Below are 20,965 nucleotides of genomic sequence, written 5' to 3' on the forward strand. Positions count from 1 at the left end.
GAACCCGATGGCGGAAAAAAAACAATCGAAGATGGAGTCGACGCCCATGCGCAATGGAGACAAAAGGAGGAGTCACTCGGTCCCGTGACTCGAAAGACTTCTTCGAAGAAAAACAACTTGTAACACTCCGGCCCAACACCAGATGGCGAGCTATTGCAGAACATGCGTATCTACAGCGACAGATGCCATCGAACACAATTGTTTTCCTTGGAACTGACTGGGACTTTTGCTTTTGTCGCCATCAACGAGGGGGGAGGGGGGCGTCATCAGCTTTTTCTACAACCATGAAGATGTCATTCTTGTTCGAAGCCAGTGTCATCGACACTGTAGTCACCACTAAGGCGGCTTACGTTGTCGTTGACACATTACCTATTGACAATTTGATCGGCGGCGGCAGATCCATCAAACAAATCAATTTTCACCAATGGAATTCCTTAAAATGGGTTACAGGCACTGAAGAAGACGTGGAAGCCCTTTTATGAGAGGGAGGTGATTCACAACTCACTCACCGACTTTTCAGTCTCAGATTCTTTGCTGTGAGACCGTTTTCTTTACTGCCCCTTCATATGAGGTTGGGCCCTCATTTTTACGCTTTCTCTCTGGTGAAGATTGACCTGTCCCTCATCTACTAAAGTAAGGTCACCATGTGTCTTTCTTTTGAAGCCATAGAAATAACCTAGCTTGTCAGTCTTTTAAAGTTTTAACAGAAAAAGTAATGCAATTCTTACATTCTTTTGGTGTCTTGTGCGGGTATAAGCAATAAAAACATTCCTTATGGGGGTCCTCAGAAAATAATCTTGGTTTCCCACAGAATTTACAAGGTCTGAAAAGCCTCTTTTTAGATCCCTTTGACATGATGCTAGTTAGCAAACATAACAGGTGTTAGCTCTGGGTTGCTTGTAGGATCAAATATTTCGGACGGAAACGAAGCTCAAAAGTTGACTTCAGCACTGAAGACTGAGCAGAGCTCAGGCATACTCCCTCATACACGCTGTGCGGTTAGAAATCTGAGGTATGGTGGCCCTGCAGGTGAAGAGTGCTTTATGCTCTGATTGTTTTATAAGAACCAAATTTCAGCCAATGTGAATTGGTTACCAATGTCACTTAAGTTCTTCCTGGTTCTCAATGCTTAACTATGGCATTGCTTGTTACTATCATGGAGCTCCCATCATGTCGACGGGGAAGGTTCAAGCATGGGAATCCATGAAATACTCAATAATGAGTAAACAAGTGAGGGTATCATTATCAACTCTTCCGCATAACAAGCACCGTCAATTGCTGTTTGGATGCTTTCACATTATTGCCATATAATAATATACTAATGAAACAGCAGGAAAAGTATAATCTGACAATTTGACACCATCCCCCCGGGTAAACTACACTAACGGCTTACAACTCATATCCTGCAATCTTTTAACTTGTGTAGCATCTTATTCTCTCAGGAAAAGAGGTAGGAGAACAATTCCCCTGACACTGTGTCTAACACGTAACTACATCCTTTTACTCAATATGCAGACAGAATTAAATAAACTACTTCTCCCACTTACTGGAATATGCAACTGGATAAAGAAGGTGTTGGACCTTTTTGATTTTGCTGACTGGCAATACATGTTGACTGCACTGTATTGTGAACCATGTGCCTGTGATTTTTTTTTTTTTAACTTGTAACTGACTACCGTAGCAAACTAAATTGTTGGTTCTGTGCAAGCACTCTGGTTCAAGTGCATACAGTACCATATTTTTGCATGCACCACACCCCCCTCCAGATACGTTGATTCTTTGAAATACAGTGAGGTACCATTCAACCACTGGCTCGTGGTTTATGCCAAATACGTACACAGTAGGGAGGCAGCACAACAACTTCCCAATACTTTTATAAAAGAAACCACAGGGTTCATTGGTAAACATCGTTCTGATACAAATACGACTTTCATAAGATTGTAAGGTGATCCAATGATGATACAGGAGCAGAGAGAGGTAATAGTGAACTGCCCCACTACATATATTATGGGTTTTACTTTTCCCTTTCTAGGATACATAAATGGAACACAAACTACCGTGACAAATTCCATAGGAATAATCTTCCCCATTAACATATTATAATTTAGCCAGTGTTTTAACTAGGTTCGGACTCTAATCAAAATATCTCTGTAGTGGGTGCCTTAACTCCCTGCCACTCGATGCTGTACCACCAGTGGATACACATAGCTGACAGATACAGCTGGTTAGCTAGCTGAGTAGGTTAATGGCCCCTTCTGCAGCAAGCTGTGGGCAAGCTGAAGGCCATGAGGCACCCACCTGTACTCGCCTCTACCTCTCTGGCTTCCTTGTGCTTTCCCAATGCTTACATGTACCCCTCACAACCCAGAATAACCTACACACCCCCCCCCCCCCATGTCAATCTGCCGCCCTACTACCTCCTGCACCTTCCTGTCACCTCCCTCTATTGCCTGCTGCATTTACATGTCTTCTTTGGCCCTCATTCCTGGCTTTGGCCATACACCCACACCTGTGATCTGTGTCCAAACATCTCCTTTCCTTACTTCCATCTTAGGTCCCTGGGCTCTCTGCATTCATGCACACACATGCAGACCTTGCATCTAATTGCCAGGCGGTCCTCTGAGTTTTTCTGTACCCTCTTATTTCCTATGTAGTACTACGTTAGCTATTAATGTGGGGAAAGAGAGAAAGAGAAGCTTCAACTGCTGCTTCTTTTGCTGCACTTGAAGGACAAGCATGCACTGCTGCTCATCATGTGTGTGGTACTTATTCTGCGTGCCCTATCAAGAGTGAAGAAAACTTTTATGACACAAAAGCAAACATGGCTTTTGCATTGTACATGCTAGCCTCTTTCTTCTCACATCCCTCTACAAATACCTTATTTGAGTTCAGAGGAAGGACATTCTCGTAACCATTAACCTATGCAGCAATATGGAATCATTTTTCCCACAGGTGAACAACTTACCCTCTTGATGATGTCTCTTGGCAAATGATAACTCCCCTTCATGTTGTGCATGGAATCTCTGAATGCACCTTCGAACCAAATCCTCCCACCGGGGTTTCATTGATGCCCTCATGGAACTGGTGTCCAGAGAAGTGATTTTACCTAGGTTGTCAATTACAGGTTGTTTAAGACAGGTCATCTCTTGTTTTCTCAGGCTGTGTATTATTGCAGTGTATGGTCTTCCACCCTACCTTGCAGATCCTGGCGTGTGGTGAAGTTCTCAGTAGATGGTAAAGGTCTCTCTTTCATTGGAACTCGTCTAGCTACGCAAATCAAGCATGACTGCAAATCTGAAACAATTTAGAATGGTTAACAGTTACCACGTATTCTGTACATCTGAGACTCTCAGAAAGTTAAACTTTACGTGAAAAGTAGACTTCAGCATTAGAACATATCCTGCAGACAGGAAGAGGTCCAACATGGAGTGCTTTTATTTTGCATTCAAGAGTGGGTGACCAGTTTAAAAGCATATTGATATAGGTCTGTACCAAGGTAAAATGATTTGTTATACTATGTGAGTGATTTGGTGAAAGGGATGACTAAGCTTTGGGGTAGTGTTTCAGGTAGTGATCAGTTGTTATCCGGAGTAGACAGAAAATCTGAGGGTTCTGCAGCACAGGTGCATGTATACAATTACTTTCAAGACATCATTACATTATTACAAATTCAACAGTCAGTTGTTTACACTGATGACGAGAGGGTGGCGTAGAACAAACATGAGGAACTATTAATAGCACATATTCATTGCTGAAATTAACTTTTGGAACCCATGATGGAGCTTTCTCTTCATCACAAAGGGGGCAAACTAAATCTTTTTCCTTGCAATAAAATAACATTAACATTATTTCAATCTAAAAACTAATTGTGTATATGATTGTTTTCCCTAAAGACCAAAACACTGAACTGAATTCTCAAGCTGATATGTTGACCTTGTGATCAACCTCCAATTTTTGGGTACGCATAGTGCAGGTGGAGTTCACATCACGTTGGATCTTCCTCAACCTAAAGTGGTAATGTGTTTCATCACCTCCGAATAAAATGAGAACAGGCAAGTGCCTCTCACTCTTCTCTATGATGAATCAGCATTCTTAACATTAAACACAACTAAACCCAAAGCTTTTAGATCACATATCCCTACTTCCCTGATTCAATTAGTCTAACCACTATGGAACAATTATATAAATGTTGTCAGTCTCATGGCTATTGTAGTAGTTAGTAATCATTCAAAGTATTTTATGCCAAGACAAACCTATCCCTGCATATCTAGAAAACGGTGGGGCCTGCAGTTGGAATAATGTTGCTCTGGCATGTCCCCTCTACCAATCAGTCTCTGTGTCTGCCCCTCCCAAATTCAAAGGTGTCTTTACGTCTTTCTTGTCAAAGAGTCTCTATAGAAAGGGGAGGGGAAGCTTCTGTACAGCCTCATGTATCCATTTCAGAACACAAACAATGTTTTGATTAGATACACCCTCAAAAAGCAAGAACTGTAACCAATTCTGCTTCCTTCTAAGCTTGTTTTAGGTGAGGCAGGTTGGCTCTGCAGTGCTAATCACTACATATTGACCTCTGGACTGGAGAACCTATGTCTTTCTGGTGTTTTTCTCATATTGTTAACCAATGCCAACCTGCAGCTGAAATAATATGACCATCTCACACACACTTGATATTACCATTCATTAGTTTTCTAGGCCCTAAGCCCTACACACACACACACAAAGTTAGTGCCCTTCATGATGGCATACAATTAGGTCTGGCATGTATGTAACATTCATGTATTATCAAAAGATCTGTCACATATGTCAACATATAGCAGGTGATGGGCCCACCTATACAAGCGGGGTACCATTCTGTATTTATCACAAGTGCTGGCACAGTTTGGTTGGTAGGATGTCATGATCCCTGCAGACGCCAGAACTTTCCTTCTCAGAAACGTGAGCAAACGCTGTAATTTTAGTCTTGGCTGTCTCTGCCCAACATGTGTGGTGGCCAAGGTCAGAGCGGAGGTTAATTCCCCAATCTGCCCTCCAAGGGGGTTAGAAAAGATGTCTAAGGCCCAATGAATGTGAGCCACCTAATGCCAGAATAGAGCTGCCCTCATCCAATCTTGTAATTTTTCTTTAATTTGGTCTCAAGGGTTTATTGACTGTTCAATGGGCAGATATGGGTTTTAACCCCAAAAGGCCCTTAGACCATAAGAAAAAAAGTGAGAAACGGAATGGGGTACAGGGCTTGCCCACCCTGGTAATTTGCTACACCCCCAGGGCACCACACAGTCCTTCTGCCCCCCATAAGGAGAGTGATGTCCAAAAAAGCAATGAAGTGGGCCACCTATCCGTATTGGTATCAGTTCCTATCCAAGGCACCAGACAGCCACAAAAGGGAATTTACCCATCTCCCCCAGCCCAAATGTCAAAGCTATGCCCAATGGAGTTCAAATTTCTATTTCTTCTCACTTGCTATGGGGATGGTTGCTTTTTAAGAACCCTTGGCTTCAGAAAGACTTTTTAGGGCTGATGTGGTTTTGGGGGTTGTCAGTCCGATGCCAGGATGTTCCAGGCTCCACTTTGTGCCTTTTTAAAATCCTGTAACTGGCAGGCTTTCTGCTTCTCTGTGGCGAACTAGGGGGAGAACGCCCCAATCACACGCCTGGAGTCAGAAACCCTGCAAAGGTCACATGGGTGGCCTGATACCAGGACAGGGTGGCCCCCTAAGCCCATTGTTTTTTTTAATTTGTTCTAGGTGTGCTAGAAAGCTCGAATAGGCGTTCTCTTCCTGTAGGCAGATGAGGATAAAACACCAATCTGTCCGCTGCCCACCCGCCCCCTCCACCCCCCAGGGGATGGCAGGCAGAAAAAAAACTATGGGCTTCAGGGACAGGGCTGCGGGCGAAAGCCAGGACTGGCTGACAGTGATCATTAAAATCTATCCCTGGTGTGTATGTTTTTTGCTCCACCATGGGGACAAAGACTGCTAGGCTCTATAGGTGTGGGTGCGACCTGATGCCAGGGGTGTCTGGCTTCAAAAATAATTTTTTGGCTGCCATCTCCTTCTTTTTAAAAATAACTAAGTAAATAAAAATAATCTGTGCCTAGCGTGGCAGGTGCTGTTTGGGCTTTTGGGGTGAGCACGACTCACAGCCAGGACAGGTCTGCAACAATCCATTCTTTTCCCATTATTTACACACACAAAAATAATAATAATTAAACCCCATAGTCTAGTGGGCTTTCCTTACAAGTCCACAAATCCAGGGAGGGGAGAATAAGGCTAATTCCCCACTCTGGCCCGGTGGGTGAAGACCATTTGAGTTTAGATGTGGTGGTGCAACCCAATACAAAGATGGATTGACCTAAATCCCATGTTTTTTCTCTAATCCACAAACTCTAGGGGGTCTAGTGGACCTTCTGAATCCATCACCGAGGCAGGAAGTCTGGGGGACACTGTAGGCAACATGGGGAAGCAAGTGGCCATGATGGAGTCCTCTTGAAAACTACCTGTTGGTACAGTAGGTGAATACATACACCGGGATCACCTTCCTGTTGTAATCCCCGAGCAGGGATCAAGTAAGGAGGGGTACAATTAGCCAGAAAACATGCATATAATTAATGCAAATTAAGCTTACCTTCACCTTCCTCCTTGATGGACTTTGGTTGAGAAACAGCAAAGCATTGCATAGTTTCATACTTCTGATGTGTTTCCTGGTTGTCATGACCTTCTTCAGACTCCGAGAACGGCTTCACCAGCATGCGACAGTTAAAAGTATGACTGTTACGCCTAGGAGGCTCGTTGACCCAGGGTCCGCCATTAACTGAGCAGTATAAATAGAAAATATTTAAGGTTTGAATACATCAGCGCAAAAAACTTGCAGTGACTAGACACAACCGGTTTTATTTTGCAAAAAGCTGTAAAAGCAAATATATCATTGAGGACAACTAACTTGATAGTGGAATCACAGATTAAGAAGTACTATAGATTTTACTTGAGTCTCACGCACAAACTGCACCCAATCAAAATCTGGAAATCCCACGTCTTCCCAGGATTCTGAATTGTCCAGCATCAAGTTAGAGTAGCTCTTCTAATTCCGCATTTCTTGGCATTCAAAGCTATGTAACTGTGCAATTTATTTTAGTAAGGCAAGACTCCAAGTAATAAGCATCGGCAAAGACAACAGGTTGCTTTCTTAAAATGTGATTGCTGAACTACTGGCTAAACCAATGCCTGTTTGCATTAACATACAGAAAAACAACAAAATTATGGCCATCTTGGAATATGTTTTCTTTAAGAAAAAAATTCTAAGATGGCCACCGGTGAGTCATGACACATACTCACACATAGACAGCTATCTTGGAATATTTTCCCTAATCAAGAAAATGTGTTCCTAGATGGCTACGGATACATGCAATGTGACACAAAAGCGACCATTGTAAAACTTCTTTTGAAGTTCAATTTATTGTTGCAAGATGGTAAACTGTCACTTTAAAATGGTAAAAGTGATTCCATGCAAACCCAAAAAGGTGCTTTCTTTCTTTAATTATTTGATTTTCATCTAAATCAAATTATTTCCCTTCCGACTTTTTTCCAAAATCTCTACACCAGCAAATATTCATTGAAACTTGGTTCTAAAAATCTATCAAGACAGATCTAACAACATTAAACAAACTGACCATCTGTTTTAATTATGGTCTTATAAGAACTAGTCAAACAACCTAAACGTAGTCCATTTCTAGGTAGATTTTTAATATTCCTTAGGTTATAGAAATACCAACAAGTTCTTGCATAGTTGGAAGGCAGTGAGACCACTCAAAGGCGGGATGCACTACTGAGGATTACTGTTTCCATTAAAGCGCATCTAACGAAGCCACCCAGAGGTGAGTGCGCACTTTCACAAGACATTACATTCCTGACAAACAAGACAGAGCTCTGATGACCTTGGGTCGAGCCTCTCTGTGGATTTTGTTTTTTAAATTAATTCTGGGATAGGTTTTTATCCATTGCATTTTTCTCCAACTTGTTGAGGGATATGCTTTCTATTCTATTCAGTACTTAGGACTAATAATGAGGATTTCAAGGAGAGGAAGAATAGTTACTTGTAACTTTAATTCTTTTCCAGGGACATTATTATAATCATAAGCAACCCTTTCCCCATTCATTGAGAAAGGCAAAGTGAATAACTTTCTATTTTTGCTATGATGCTTTATATTGGGTAAAAAAATAAAAAAATAAGGGGCTCCTCTGCCACCTACACGGCATGAGCGTGTTACTGCAGCGCCAAGGCACCCATGCGTGAAGGCAGTTTTATAAATACATGTTATGATGGGATACAGGTAGTATGCTATTCCTTAAAGGAGCAGCACCAGTTTTAACAACATTTCAGATTTTAGCTTATTAGGATACACCGCTCCCATTTTCTCACCCTTACCTTTAAAAGGGGTTTTAAAAGTATTTTTTAGTAAATGTTTTTTCTAATGAATATGGTTCTATTAAAATTGGCTACTTTTTAAAGTAAATGGTCACAGTCTGACTAATATAGCCTTTCAAAGGCCGTTTTAAAATATTCTTCTCCCCCAAAAAGTGTTTTTTTTAAACATTTATATTTTTTTTTAGATCCTGCACATGGCAGGTAAATATACTGCTTATGACTAATAATGAAGATCAAACACACAAAAGGTGATGGGCAGAATGCTTGCAATTTAGCTAAACACTGGCAATGGCTCGGGTAGCATACCATCCCATTGGTTCTTCTGCTCACCATGCCACCTCAGATTAGACCCACCCATATGCAAATCAGCTTTTGTCCTGCTCCAGTAGGAACAGTCCACCTCGAATTGCCAAGCCAGGGCCTTTCTGAACTGGTACATAAGGAACCCAAGATGGGTTTCGGTCTGAGTGGGCCTCGTAACCATGTGCAGCTTGATTCCAGTGGCACAGAGAGCAAGGGACTCCCGTTCCATACACTCAACCACTTAGGGTGTTACATCATAAACACAAACTATGATGGGCGCAATGCTTGCGATTTGACTAGCCACTGACAATTGAGGAAGCACTCAAAACCATTGTACTTTTTCCCACAAGACCACCTCAATAATGAAGATACCATTGAGGACAAGCAATGCAAGGGAAGGACAAAAACACAAGAATAGGGATGAAAACCATCAAATCAAGACTATAGAACTGAGACAGATGAGAAAGTCTTCTAGTCATGAATAAGGGGCTCACCCACAGCATTATACTGTTCACAATAGGTCTTTGAAAGCATGCAGCTACAGCTCTTTCTACACTAGACCTAAAAAAAACAAAGGAAAAACAAGAACATATAACTTAATGATGAAAGAGCAAAGCAAGAGCTGGAGAACTCTGGACCCATTAGAACTGCCATTATGAAAGCACATTAGTGATGGAAACACAGATCAACATCTAAGGACTTCAAGAAAACCTGATCGATCTCACAAAAACAAAATCACAAAAAAATAATAAATGTAAGGATGCACAGTGTATGCCTACGCTCTGTGGAGATTTACAATAGGTTCACTGATTGACAAAACTTCCTGACACATTGAAGCATAACTTCAGACTGCTGACGTTATGCACATTTAAGTGGAGTTTGGCAGGCACATATTCCTGGTTCAGACCTTTTTTCCCCGCTGCAATACAAAGACTGCGTATGATTTGGAAATCAGAAAATATGTTTTGTCATTTTATGAATATTTTTTCCTACTAAACTTATTCCACTCGTACAAGCGAGACGTGAAAATGGGACTAACTGTACAAGTGCTAAACAGTTTAGACTTGAATCACTAACGCCAGGACTACAAAAAAACATGGGCACCTGGCATTTAAAGTGTTTTTGCCAGTGACAAACGAATGTCATGGGTTCCACATTCTGTGCCAAAGGCCCAGCAAGCCAAGTTGGTTCTGAATATTTCCCTTGCACTTAGTTTGATACTGCTTAACTGAAGCCTAATTAAAGCTTTTTAGCTATTGCCTGGTAAGAAGCTTTTTAGAGGGTACCAGCCCTGCTATATTTCATCTTAGAAAAAATGTCAGACATTCCACAACTCCAATGCTTTTGTTCACGAAGAGATTAAACAGATTCTACTCATTAGCCTGTTGATAAGGATGGGTTTACTTACCTCAAACCCCAAATGAATAACTAGGAGATATGGCTTATCTGCAACAATGGTTGGATGACTCTTACAGTCTAATACAATTAGGGACAGTGATGACAGAAACTCCACAACTATGTATTTGAAGTTGCCTGTTAAATATACGCTTTCAGTATAGAAACAACCAATCCTTACCCATTTAAGCCACTTACAATTTTTTACTATGCTTTGGGAGTAGCTTAAAGGGCCAATTCAACATTTTTATGTTTATCCGGTTGTTTTGCGAACTGAATTCTCACTGCGAATTGAATGTTAGGATCTACCGGTTCAAACCACCATGTAACTGTGCAGGTTGGGGACTACATGGCTAGGGTAAATCAGAGTTACTGCACAAACTGGGACTCTCTTGCCCACAAACAATACTGCTCAGCGTTGCATTATACCACAGTGTAGTGACTTAACACTAGACAGTTAATCATCTGCTGCATTATTGTGCAAGTAATACACATTAACAGCAAACTGAGATCACCACATAAAAACACAAACTGCTCTATTTAACTCCCATATAGTTATTCCTCAACTGACTGTTGTTCTCAACTTGAGGATTAACAGATTTCTCCATGTTGGTAGGACACCATGTATGCATTTCTGAGCTTTTATTTTATAAATCATTTCTATTAGATGTATCCCTCACTTGTCCAATTACACATATTGTAAAATGGAAAATTTCTTACCTGTCTGTGTGATTTTGCAGCTTGAAGAATTTTCTGAATTCACATGCTGTGCATTGTTCCGCCATCTAGTGGTTGGGTCCAGAACTGTCTCCAAAACCTTTTTGTCCGTTCTTTGTTTTTGTGTTTGTTTTTATTGGGCACTGACTTATCACCACTTCCTGCCCCTAATGACATTGTTGCACTTCCGCCGGAAGCTCCCACCTTTTGTCGGCATTTTCAGTTTTTTTTTCCCCTATCTTCCTGGTGGAAGTGGGTGGGTCACTTGTGAATCCAGAAAATTCTTCAAGGTGCAAAACTACACCAACAGGTAAGAAACTTTACATTTTGTAGCGTGAATCTTTCCTGGATTCACATGCTGTGCACTGACTTTGTAGTGGCCATCCTTCTTGGACTGGACGGGTTGAAGATGAAAACTGATTACTAAACAGCTATTGCAATTTTTTTTGTCCTACTTGAGCTTCTTTATTCATTCATACATCTATGCAGTAATTTCTAGTGAACTGATGACCACGTTGCAGCCATACAGATGTCTTGTAACTGTGTATATGCCAGGAAGGCCACATTTGCTCCTTTTCTTCCTTGTTGAGTGTGCTCCTGGAGCTGACTGCACTTTTGTAATAGTGTGTCCTATCCATCTTGCAAATTAATTCTTGGTTACTGGTCTTCCTAGAAAACTGTTTTGATTTCCTAAAGGGTTTTGTCTTATCAGTATGGAACATGATTGCTCATCCTGGATCGTGTGCAGTGCTTTTTCCACTTGATTCTTTGGGTTTTGAAAAAAACTTTTTGATCTATGAGGAATTGCGAGATTACCTTAGGTAGGAATTGAGGATCGGTTCTTTACCCAACTCTGTCCTTGTGTATTTGAAAACATGGTTCTTGAAGGGTGACCACTTGCATTCACTCACCCTGTGCAATGAAGTTACAGCCACTAAAAAGGCCATCTTTAAAGGGAGCATTTACAGATTTGCTTTGTGTAAAGGTCCAAAGAGGCTCTTCATTAACTGCGTGAGGACCACATTTAATTTCCAAGCAGGGGCTGGCACCTTTTTTGATGGAGCAACCTTTTTAGCGCCTTCTAAAAATCTTTTTACTACTGGTGCTGTGAATAAACTTCTTACCAAGTGTCCTCTTATATAAGCCACTAAAGCAGCTAAATTTACCTTTGAAGAAGCACAGTTTAGTTTGCAATCAAGAAGGTATGTTAAATATCTCAACACCATCTTTTCTTTTGTATTTTTTCTTAGTAAACCTTGCTTATAACACCACAATGTGCATCTCTTACATTTCACATTATAGCACTTAATAGTTATTGGTTTCCTTGCTTCTCTAAGGGTAGCCATTATATTTTCTGGAAGCTTAAAATGACCAAATTTAAAGTCCTCAGGAGCCACGCTGCCAGGTTCAAAAAGTCTGGTTCTGGGTGTCGAATCTCCTTTCCCCATTGAAAACAGCTTGTTTCCTTGGTAGTTTGATTATTCTACCTTGTGCCAACTCAGTCAGCTCTGGAACCAGGTTCGTCTCTCCCACTGTGGAACAATCGGAATTCAAATCATTTAGCTTATCTTGCATTTTCTGATCGTACTGTGAATCTGAGGCAATGGGGAAAAGTATGCAAATTTTGCCTAACCAATTTATCGACAGTGCATTCCCCAGAGATTGTCTGTATGGTCATTTGGAGGCGAAGCTTTGGCGTTTTGCGTTCCACAGTGTTGCCTTGTGATCTATTTCTGGAGTTCCCCATTCCTGAAAGATCCTTTGAAGAACTGTCTGGTTGAATTCCCACTTGAGAGCATGAAGCTTGTCTGCTCTATCAGTTGGCTTCAATATTTTTCTTCCCTGGTAGATGAACTGCTAATATGTCCATTTTCCTTTGGACTGACCATCTCCAAATTTCTTGTGCTAATTGGGAAAGGGGTGGAAACTGTGTTCCCCTTTGTTTGTTGATATAAAACATGGCCATCCCATTGTCCATTTAGATCAATACTGATCTTCCCCAAAGCTCTTTCTGAAAGGCTATTATGGCTAAGAACACAGTTTTTAGTTCCAAAATGTTGATCAGTTGAACTGCTTCCTGCTCCTCCCACACTTCTCGCACTCCTGAGGTTGCCCATGTGTGCCCCTCCCCACCCCATATGCAAGGCATCCATTGTGCTGGTCAACTTAGGAGTTGTTTTTAAGTATGCTTTCCCTGAGTAATGTGTTCTCTGCTTCACCACGCTATCTCCTCCTTCACTTTCCGCTTGACTACCACTACACCTTCCCAACATACAGATGCCTGTGACTGTTGATTTTGGAGTCATTCCTGTAATGGTCTCCTGTGAAATCTTGCAAATGGGATTAGAGGAATGCAGGAAGCCGTCATTCCCAATAATTTTCCCACCATCTTCACAATCAGAGCTAACCCCTTCTGGTAGAGTTGTTTCCATGAGTAGGGTCTTTATTCTCTTCTCGCTGGGGTAGACTTTCCCTTGGATTGAGTTGATCCTTGCTCCCAAAAACATTCTTTTGTTCCTGTTTTGCAGATGATTTCTCTGTATGTATTGCGAATCCCAATATGAATAGTGTTGTCACTTTCTATATGTGTTCTCTGCATTTTTGTAGGCGAGTTCGCTCTTATTAGCCAGTACCTAAGTAAGGATAAACGTGAATGCTTTGTCTTCACATATGCAACACCATCACTGCAAGGCACTTTGTGAAAACCCTTGGTGCTGATTTTATTCCAAAGGATAGAACCTTGATTTGGTAATGCTCTTTGTTTACCAGATTTCTGAGGTATTTCTTGTGTTTTGCATTTATTGGGATGTGCAAGCAGGCATCTTTTAAGTCCATTGTTGCTATGTAATCTCCCATCTGTAGTTGCGGTATAACTTCCTGTAAAGTTGTCATTTTGAATTTGTGTTATGAATTTATTTATAAATCTTAGGTCTAAAATAGGTTGTAGAGATCCATCTACTTTTGGAATTAGAAAATATGTTGAGTTGTTTCCTTTGTTGATTGCTAATTTTGTAAAGTCTATCTCTAGTAACTTGTCTACCTCCTTGATTAGCCTGGCTGGTTCACTTTTGAAAGCACTTGTCTTTGGTCTTTTTGGTGTTCTTACCAACTCTAGGCAATATCCTAATTTTATTAGGTTTAAAATCCTTTTGGCTGGTGTACTCTTGCGCCACTCCTTAAGAAAGTTCTTTATTCTTCCTCCTACTAGTGGTTTGTGTAGGAAAAGGTGTTCTTTGTGTTCCTCCCTCTGAGATGTTGCTTGTGGATGTTTTTGAAAAACCTTTAAGTTACTTATTTGAAGGGGTAGCTCCACCTCTGTGGAAGTTGTCTTCCACAGGTCCAGCGGCAAAAGGGCTTTCTCTGGTTGTTCTGACAACTTTCCTGCGGTTTTAACGACTAACTGGTTCCCTGGAATGCTTGGCATGTGCTAGTTTGGAAGTTGCTTCTTTCTGCCAGTCTTCTTGAAGGTGCTGTACCCCTTCATATGCTCCCTCCAAACTGGAGTGCTCCATGGACCTGGCAGTCTCATCGTCATTTTTCAGTTGATTTAGAGTGTCATCCACATTGCTTCCAAAAGGATGTTCACCATTGAACAAGGCATTCTGGATGTTTGCCTGCACTTCAGGCTTAACCCAGATATTCACAGCCATAAGTAACGATGTAACACAACAGCTGTCATCATCTGTCTGCTGGATGTGTCAGCTGCATCTAATGCAGACTTCAGGCAAGTCTAAGTGATGTTTTTGCCCTCTTAAGCTAAGAGTGCTGCCCTTTTCCTGTATTGTTCTGGGAGATGTTTCATCAACTCTGCCATCTCATCCCAGTTTTGATATGCATTGCGGTTCAGTAGAGCATTTGAGTTTGCAATTCACCATTGATTCCCTGCACTTCTTTCAAATTTCCTGTCCACAAGATCTCGTTTACTCTCCTTGTCTGGAGGTGGACTTGGTGTTGACAGGATGTTGACCTTTCTTCTAGAAGTAGCCACAATAATAAAATCACCAGGCTGAACACCTTACGTAATTTGAATCTTAGAATGAGGGCTTATATTTTTTCTCTGTCCTCTGAATTACTGTTGTGCATAAGGCTGGTTCCTTGAAAACCTCCCTTCCTTGGTCTAAGATATTTGAAAGCATTGGTAGATATTGATTTCTTGATTGAATTGGTGAATGTGTCTCTAGTAAGAAACATGCCTATGGTTTCTCCTCCTCAAGTTGCACTCCATATTTATCTGCTACTATCTTTATCACCTGGTTGTACATACCTATGTCGTCAAGTGGTGAGGTTTGCAAGGATAACGTATTGACTCCTTCAGGTAAATCAGTCTCCAAGTCCTGCCACTGGGTCTCAGAATATTCTGCACCCTCGCTGCCTTGCTACAGACCTAAATTTTATTCATTTTCCACCTCATAATAGTGGTCTTCCTCTTCTTCAGGTTGTGGTTCGGGAGTTAATGGAGGATCAATTTCTTTTGACACCTAAGTCTCCTTACTTCTTTGTTGTCAAGGGTACCTTGGTTATCCAAAATTCCCTTAAGTGGTCATCAAATTCTTTGCGCTTTTGTATTAACACCATCATTTCGGCATCAAGCTTTTTCTTTCCCAGCTCGGCCACCCAATGCTCGCCCTCGATGTTGCCAGATGACATACTCTTCATAGTCGTCGATTGTTTCTTCAATGGTTAGGTCACCGAGCTTCCATGCTCCGGTCATGACGTCTCATGCTTACCATCAAGGCCTCTTTCCCCTGACTGTCTTTTGACGTCTTCGTATTTACAGGGGGTTTCCCCTCCAGCTGTACCCACTTCCTGGGTTCCGAGGGGCTCTTTAGTCCAGGTCGCAGCTGCGGTCGTTGATTTCTTCGATGCCAAGGCTCCATTGAAGGTCTACAAAATGTTTTCACCTGATCTTTCTCGAGGAGGCTGTCTCTCTTACCTCGTGTTTTCCTTAGTCTTTGACCCTCTGGGCATCTACTTCCATGACCTACAGATCAACATCTGCAGCTTCTCCTTCCACTCCTTCGGCCACGTTTTCCTCCTCATCACTCTACAGGCCCAAATCCCGCAGCAAGTGTGAGGTCTGTTGGCTTTGCATGGTATGATGCCCTTGACTCTGCTTCTCTCTATCCCTCAGCGTTTTCGGTGCGAAGACAGCTCAGGCGTTGCAGTCTTCACTTTGATGATCCACCGGTAAGCACAGGTTACAGACCTGGTGATTGTCCTTCTGCGAGCAATTGTGACAATTTCTGCATAACTGGAAGGGTGTGTTCTAGAAGACTGTTGCACCTCCTCCTCCCCTCCTCACACCCCCTTTCGATCCTCTGTGCGGTTACTCTCCCTTTCCGCTGTCCCCCTTTGATCTTCTGTGATTTTCCACTAATATTTCTTTATATTTCTTCTGAGTGTTGGAGATCTTTCGACGTGTGTGCAGACCCCATGGTGGGGGGAAAAAAAAAAAATCTGAAGCCGGCGACAAAAGGTGGGAGCTTCCAGAAGAAGTGCAGCAATGTCACACGAACACCATAGGGTGATACGTCGACATCCAACAACAAACACAAAAACAAACAAAGGACAAAAACTTTTTGGAGACAAACTTGGTCCCAACCACTAGATGGCGGAATAATGCACAGCATGTGAATCAAGAAAAGATTCACACTGCGAAAGTACTAGTAAATGCCTTCTGTCAGGTCCAGGCGTTCAAAGATTAATTTTCTCTTTACTAGTTCTGCTGCTGTTACGAGCATTAAGGATAAAGTCACACCTAAAGCTATTAAAACTCGAATCAATTTCTTTAATTTTTTTTGTGAGATAATGCTTTCTTGAGACTTTTTCCTACAGGTTATACGCCCCACAAATGCAATGCATAGAGTAAACTATCCCTTCCTGCTTAAGACAATGTAGTGTGGCACTAGCAATGCTACATCACACCCCTCGCCAAAGAATCAAATCATTTAACACCTCTCAGTGACTGCATGAAGTGAAGGAGGCATGAGATTTTTCCTTTACTAATTTAAAAACTTCATATTATAGATTTGTGCACCATACTGTTAATTGAAGTCTTTGTTTCTTTAAACTCTCCTAGGCCCGACGGTCTACAAATTGTGTGCCAAAGCTGCATGTGGTGATGACAAAATCATAAGTCCTTCCTAAGTGTGCTTTTCAAACATTACTCGTTACATGAACATTGATTTCCTTATGCCTAGAAAGGCAAAGATTCACTCTAGCTGCTGGCATTCATGAGATTATGCAGAGTCCACTCCACTTCATATTCTTCATACGGGCAGAACCAAGGTATCCATGGGTACTAGATAGTGTTGGCACAAACAAGTACTACATACTATTCAGGAAGAAGTTTGATTTTAGTACGATCATTTTAAAAAACTGCATCCTGTCTTACATTCTAGGCATGGGTTCATGGTAAATGTAATGTCCCTCAACCAAACTTAAGTGTTCAGTGCAACAATGATTGACGCATTCTCGACTCTCACGTGTACACTGTTTCTTACCGCAAGCTCTGTTGTAAGGTCAATCTGACTGAAATTGGATGTCATGCTGGGGAAATGCTGTGTAGGGCTGTGGGCGTGCCTTTCACTTAATTCTGTTCCAATCCTTTCAATTAATTAACATCAATGGTGAATACTTAGAAATGAACAGAATACACCATCTACAAGGATAAAGTTTGTGGAACTGCTAGTCGGGTTTTTGACCCACGTACAGCTCTGGGTATGGCAGAACTGACTATCCTAAACTGGAAAAAAACTGAAGTGAAACTATATAGTGACCATTTGAGGATGCCCTGTTCCAGCAATTGGTGAAAACCACATTTGTAGTCCACCAGACGATGATTGCTCAGTTTATCTGTTGTGGCATTGAGAGACTCTGGTACATGGTTGGTGAACAGAAAGATGTTCTGTTGCTCCACCCACTTCCAGAGGTGTACATCCTCCTGGCATGGGGCCCTATTTTCCCAGATTGTTGCAGCACCACAGGCCAACAGTGTCTAAAAGAACCTGCAGCAACCCACCCTTGATAGAAAGGCTTTTAGGTCCAAGTGGATGGCTCCAGCAGGTTGATTTGGAGTCAGCCTTCCCCTGGAGAACAGAGGCATCTGATCTCAACCTTCCCTAGGTGCCTCTAACTCAACCCGGCAGTGACTCATCTGTTGTCACTGTGAACTCTAGGTGGGGAAGGAAGAGTGGCCGGCGGCAGGTTAAGTGGGCATCTGTCAAGCACCACTGTAGATCCAGAGCCACCTCCTGCAATATCAGAAAGGTGTAATAGAGGCGAGCTCACAAGGAACTGGGGATCCACTTGTGTGCCACCTAGTATAAGGGATAAGGAGAATGCATGAAGCCAGGAGACCAGGAATCATGGACGCCACCCTCACTAAATTGAGACCTGGTTCCAAAACATTTGGCTAAGAAATCCTGTACAAGCCAGATTGGCTGAGGTGGAGTAAAGTCTTGAAGGCCACTGTTGAGAACACCCCAATGAATGACATCCGCTTGCAAGGGGCTCAGCTCGGACTTCAGTTCATTGAACATCCAGTGATGCCAAGAAACTGGCCACCATCTGGAGATGGTCTGTGACTGACTGCAGCAAGCTACCCCCCCACCCCAAATTGCTGCCAGTCATCAACGTAAGGTAATACATGTACACCAGACCTCTGAGAACAATCAGCGATCATCACCTTCACTTGAATAAACACCAAGGGATCAAAAGAACGCAGACCCTGTTCACTAGTTCCACTCACAAAAGCATTATTACTAACTTTTATACTGCAACGTACTCTGATAAATTAAAGAACAACAATGCAATGTTAGATAAATGGAACACTGTATTAGGCCCTCCTCTCATTGGGACAGAGTGGACTTTTTGTTGCACCTTAGCAGAGAGGCTCACATGAAACAGGAATTTGTGAATTATCTACTTTAAATTCCTGCAACCAATGTATTTTAGATATGGGCTTAGGCTTGACGATAACTGTGAGGTGCGGCACACCTGGCGCAGATTTCCTGCATCTGGCATAGGGGTGTGCTAAGATTTTTCAGTATTGTGAAGGAGTCACGTCGACCCTCACTGATGTGACACTTGAACCCATAACTTGAGACCCACGCACATGCCTACTGGGATATGTTAAACCCCTGCAGTCTGCCAACCGTAAGTTGGTAGCTATCACCCTATTATTGGCCAAGTGGAAGGTGGCTTTACATTGGGGGAAAATAACATGCCCAAAAGTAAGGCAGTGGTTCCACAGAGTAGAGACCAACTGAAGACTTATGCAGAAAAGCTGCCAAGAATTTCGTGCCCCAAAGCATTCTGGGCTCCCATGACTGCCTACCTTTTGACACTCCATGAAGAGACTCGATGTGTATACTTTGCAATGAGATATAATGTTAACTTCCTCACAATCTCAAAAAACAAAATATATATATATATATATATATATATATATATATATATCATGATATGCCACCTGTACCAACTACCAATAGAACTGGCAAATGTTCCACTTGCTGTTTTTGTATTTTATACCCTGAACATGCTTAAAGGACTTAAAAAATGGATGAAGGTCCACAGTAAGCTTGAGGCTCCCAAACTTATAGAATTAACATTATTGAAAACCTTTTGCCAAGTCCGGTACACATTCAACAGCACCTCGAATATTATAAGATGTACCTCCTTCAACAGGATTGATAAGTGCTCCTTAAAAATATGTTCTTGTGTGGGAAGTATATGGGGTGGGGTAGCAATGAGGGGTAGTGCATATCACCTTTGAACGTGAGATAAAAGAACTATTTTTCTGACTTAACAGATCTCCAGACAAGGCTTATTAACCAATGCAGCAGGCGAAGAGGAGTCCAGTTCACAGAAGAGGCAGATGGCATGGTCGCTAATGAATCTGCAGTTTGACAGAGAATCCATCATAAAGAAGGTTACCAAAAAGGTAAGTAACTTGTTCTTCTGATGGCTACTTCTAACTGCAGATTTCTCACCTTGTGAACAAAAACCATAGTAGTCCCACTACTCCCCCAAGGTGGTGGATCTGTGAACTGGCACATAACAAAACGTCAGGCAAAATGCCTCTCTTGACAGATCTGACTGTTGAGACAATAGTGCTTTGGAAACATGTGCGTCCACGTAACTGCCTGACAGCATCCAGGACAGACATTCTGGGTGCTAACAAAGTGGTAAGTAGCTTTGGCTGTGGTAGCATTAGTCCCCAAGACTTCTAGGGACTGCTACACCACAAGTGATCTTTAAGCTGAGAATAATCCATTGAGACATGGTTCTTTTTGAACTGCCTTGCCCTTCTCTGCTCTAGAAAACCCTATAAAGAGCTGATCATTCAGTCAATGGTATAATCAATATGAAAGCTTAGAACCCACTTAGGGTCCAAACAATAGAGTCTTGCTTATTCCCCAGAGGGATGAGGTGGAGCAAAGAATGCCAGAAGGCTGACCGCTTTTGAAAAAGGAACTTTGGGTTCTCAACACCAACTTAACAGGGAAGAAAGTGGTATAAGGTGGGTTGAAAGGAAGCCTGCAGCTTGCTCACATGTCTTGCCAATATGATGAGAAAGACTGTTTCAAAGTCAGAAGCTTCAAAGGACAAGCGTTCAGTGGCTCAAAAACGAAGCGCAGGTCCCACAGAGTCATCAAAAAGGGTTTTGAAAGAAACGTATGTTACAAACCTTTCAAAAGCCTCATCACGAAAGGTGACAAAGTACGAGGGCTGATCCAAAAAGTTGAAAGTACCAAGAAGTAGCCCTTTACAGTGCCAAAAGCAAGTTTTTATTGGGCTAGGGAGAGAACAAACCAAAGCTGCGGATAACTTTATTTCTAATGGGTCAATTTGATGGGTGTAATGCTAATTCACAAACTTGTCAAACGACTGGTGTTCACTGATTTTGTGAAGGGATGCATCGTTGCCAAGATGACATCAACCTCAGGAGGCAGATCAAAGGACGACAACTGTTGCCGCCCAATCTCCAAGCATTGAGATCCAGTCTATGGAGGCCCAGGTGCAACCGGCTGCCGTACTGTTGCAACAGAGGATCCTCCCAAAGGAGGACAGATGCTCATGCACCACTACAATGACCTGTGGTCAGTCGTGCCTGATCTTTAAAACTT

At 42.1% G+C, this 20,965-nt stretch overlaps 1 protein-coding gene across 14 annotated transcripts in view; it reads right to left on the minus strand.

The window, feature by feature from the left end:
• Positions 1–20,965, minus strand: part of NCOA2 (nuclear receptor coactivator 2) — a 1,057,595-nt gene that overhangs the window by 417,876 nt on the left and 618,754 nt on the right. For all 14 annotated transcript variants that reach the window (XM_069220319.1, XM_069220317.1, XM_069220318.1 and 11 more), the window contains 3 exons: positions 6,624–6,809; positions 3,196–3,294; positions 2,966–3,106 (listed from right to left, as the gene is read on the minus strand). In XM_069220319.1, the coding sequence (XP_069076420.1) occupies positions 2,966–3,106; positions 3,196–3,294; positions 6,624–6,809 (426 nt within the window). The remainder of the gene's footprint in view (positions 1–2,965; positions 3,107–3,195; positions 3,295–6,623; positions 6,810–20,965) is intronic.

This window comes from Pleurodeles waltl, chromosome 2_2 (genome assembly GCF_031143425.1).
Source record: "Pleurodeles waltl isolate 20211129_DDA chromosome 2_2, aPleWal1.hap1.20221129, whole genome shotgun sequence".
In the NCBI taxonomy this organism is placed as follows: Eukaryota; Metazoa; Chordata; class Amphibia; order Caudata; family Salamandridae; genus Pleurodeles; species Pleurodeles waltl.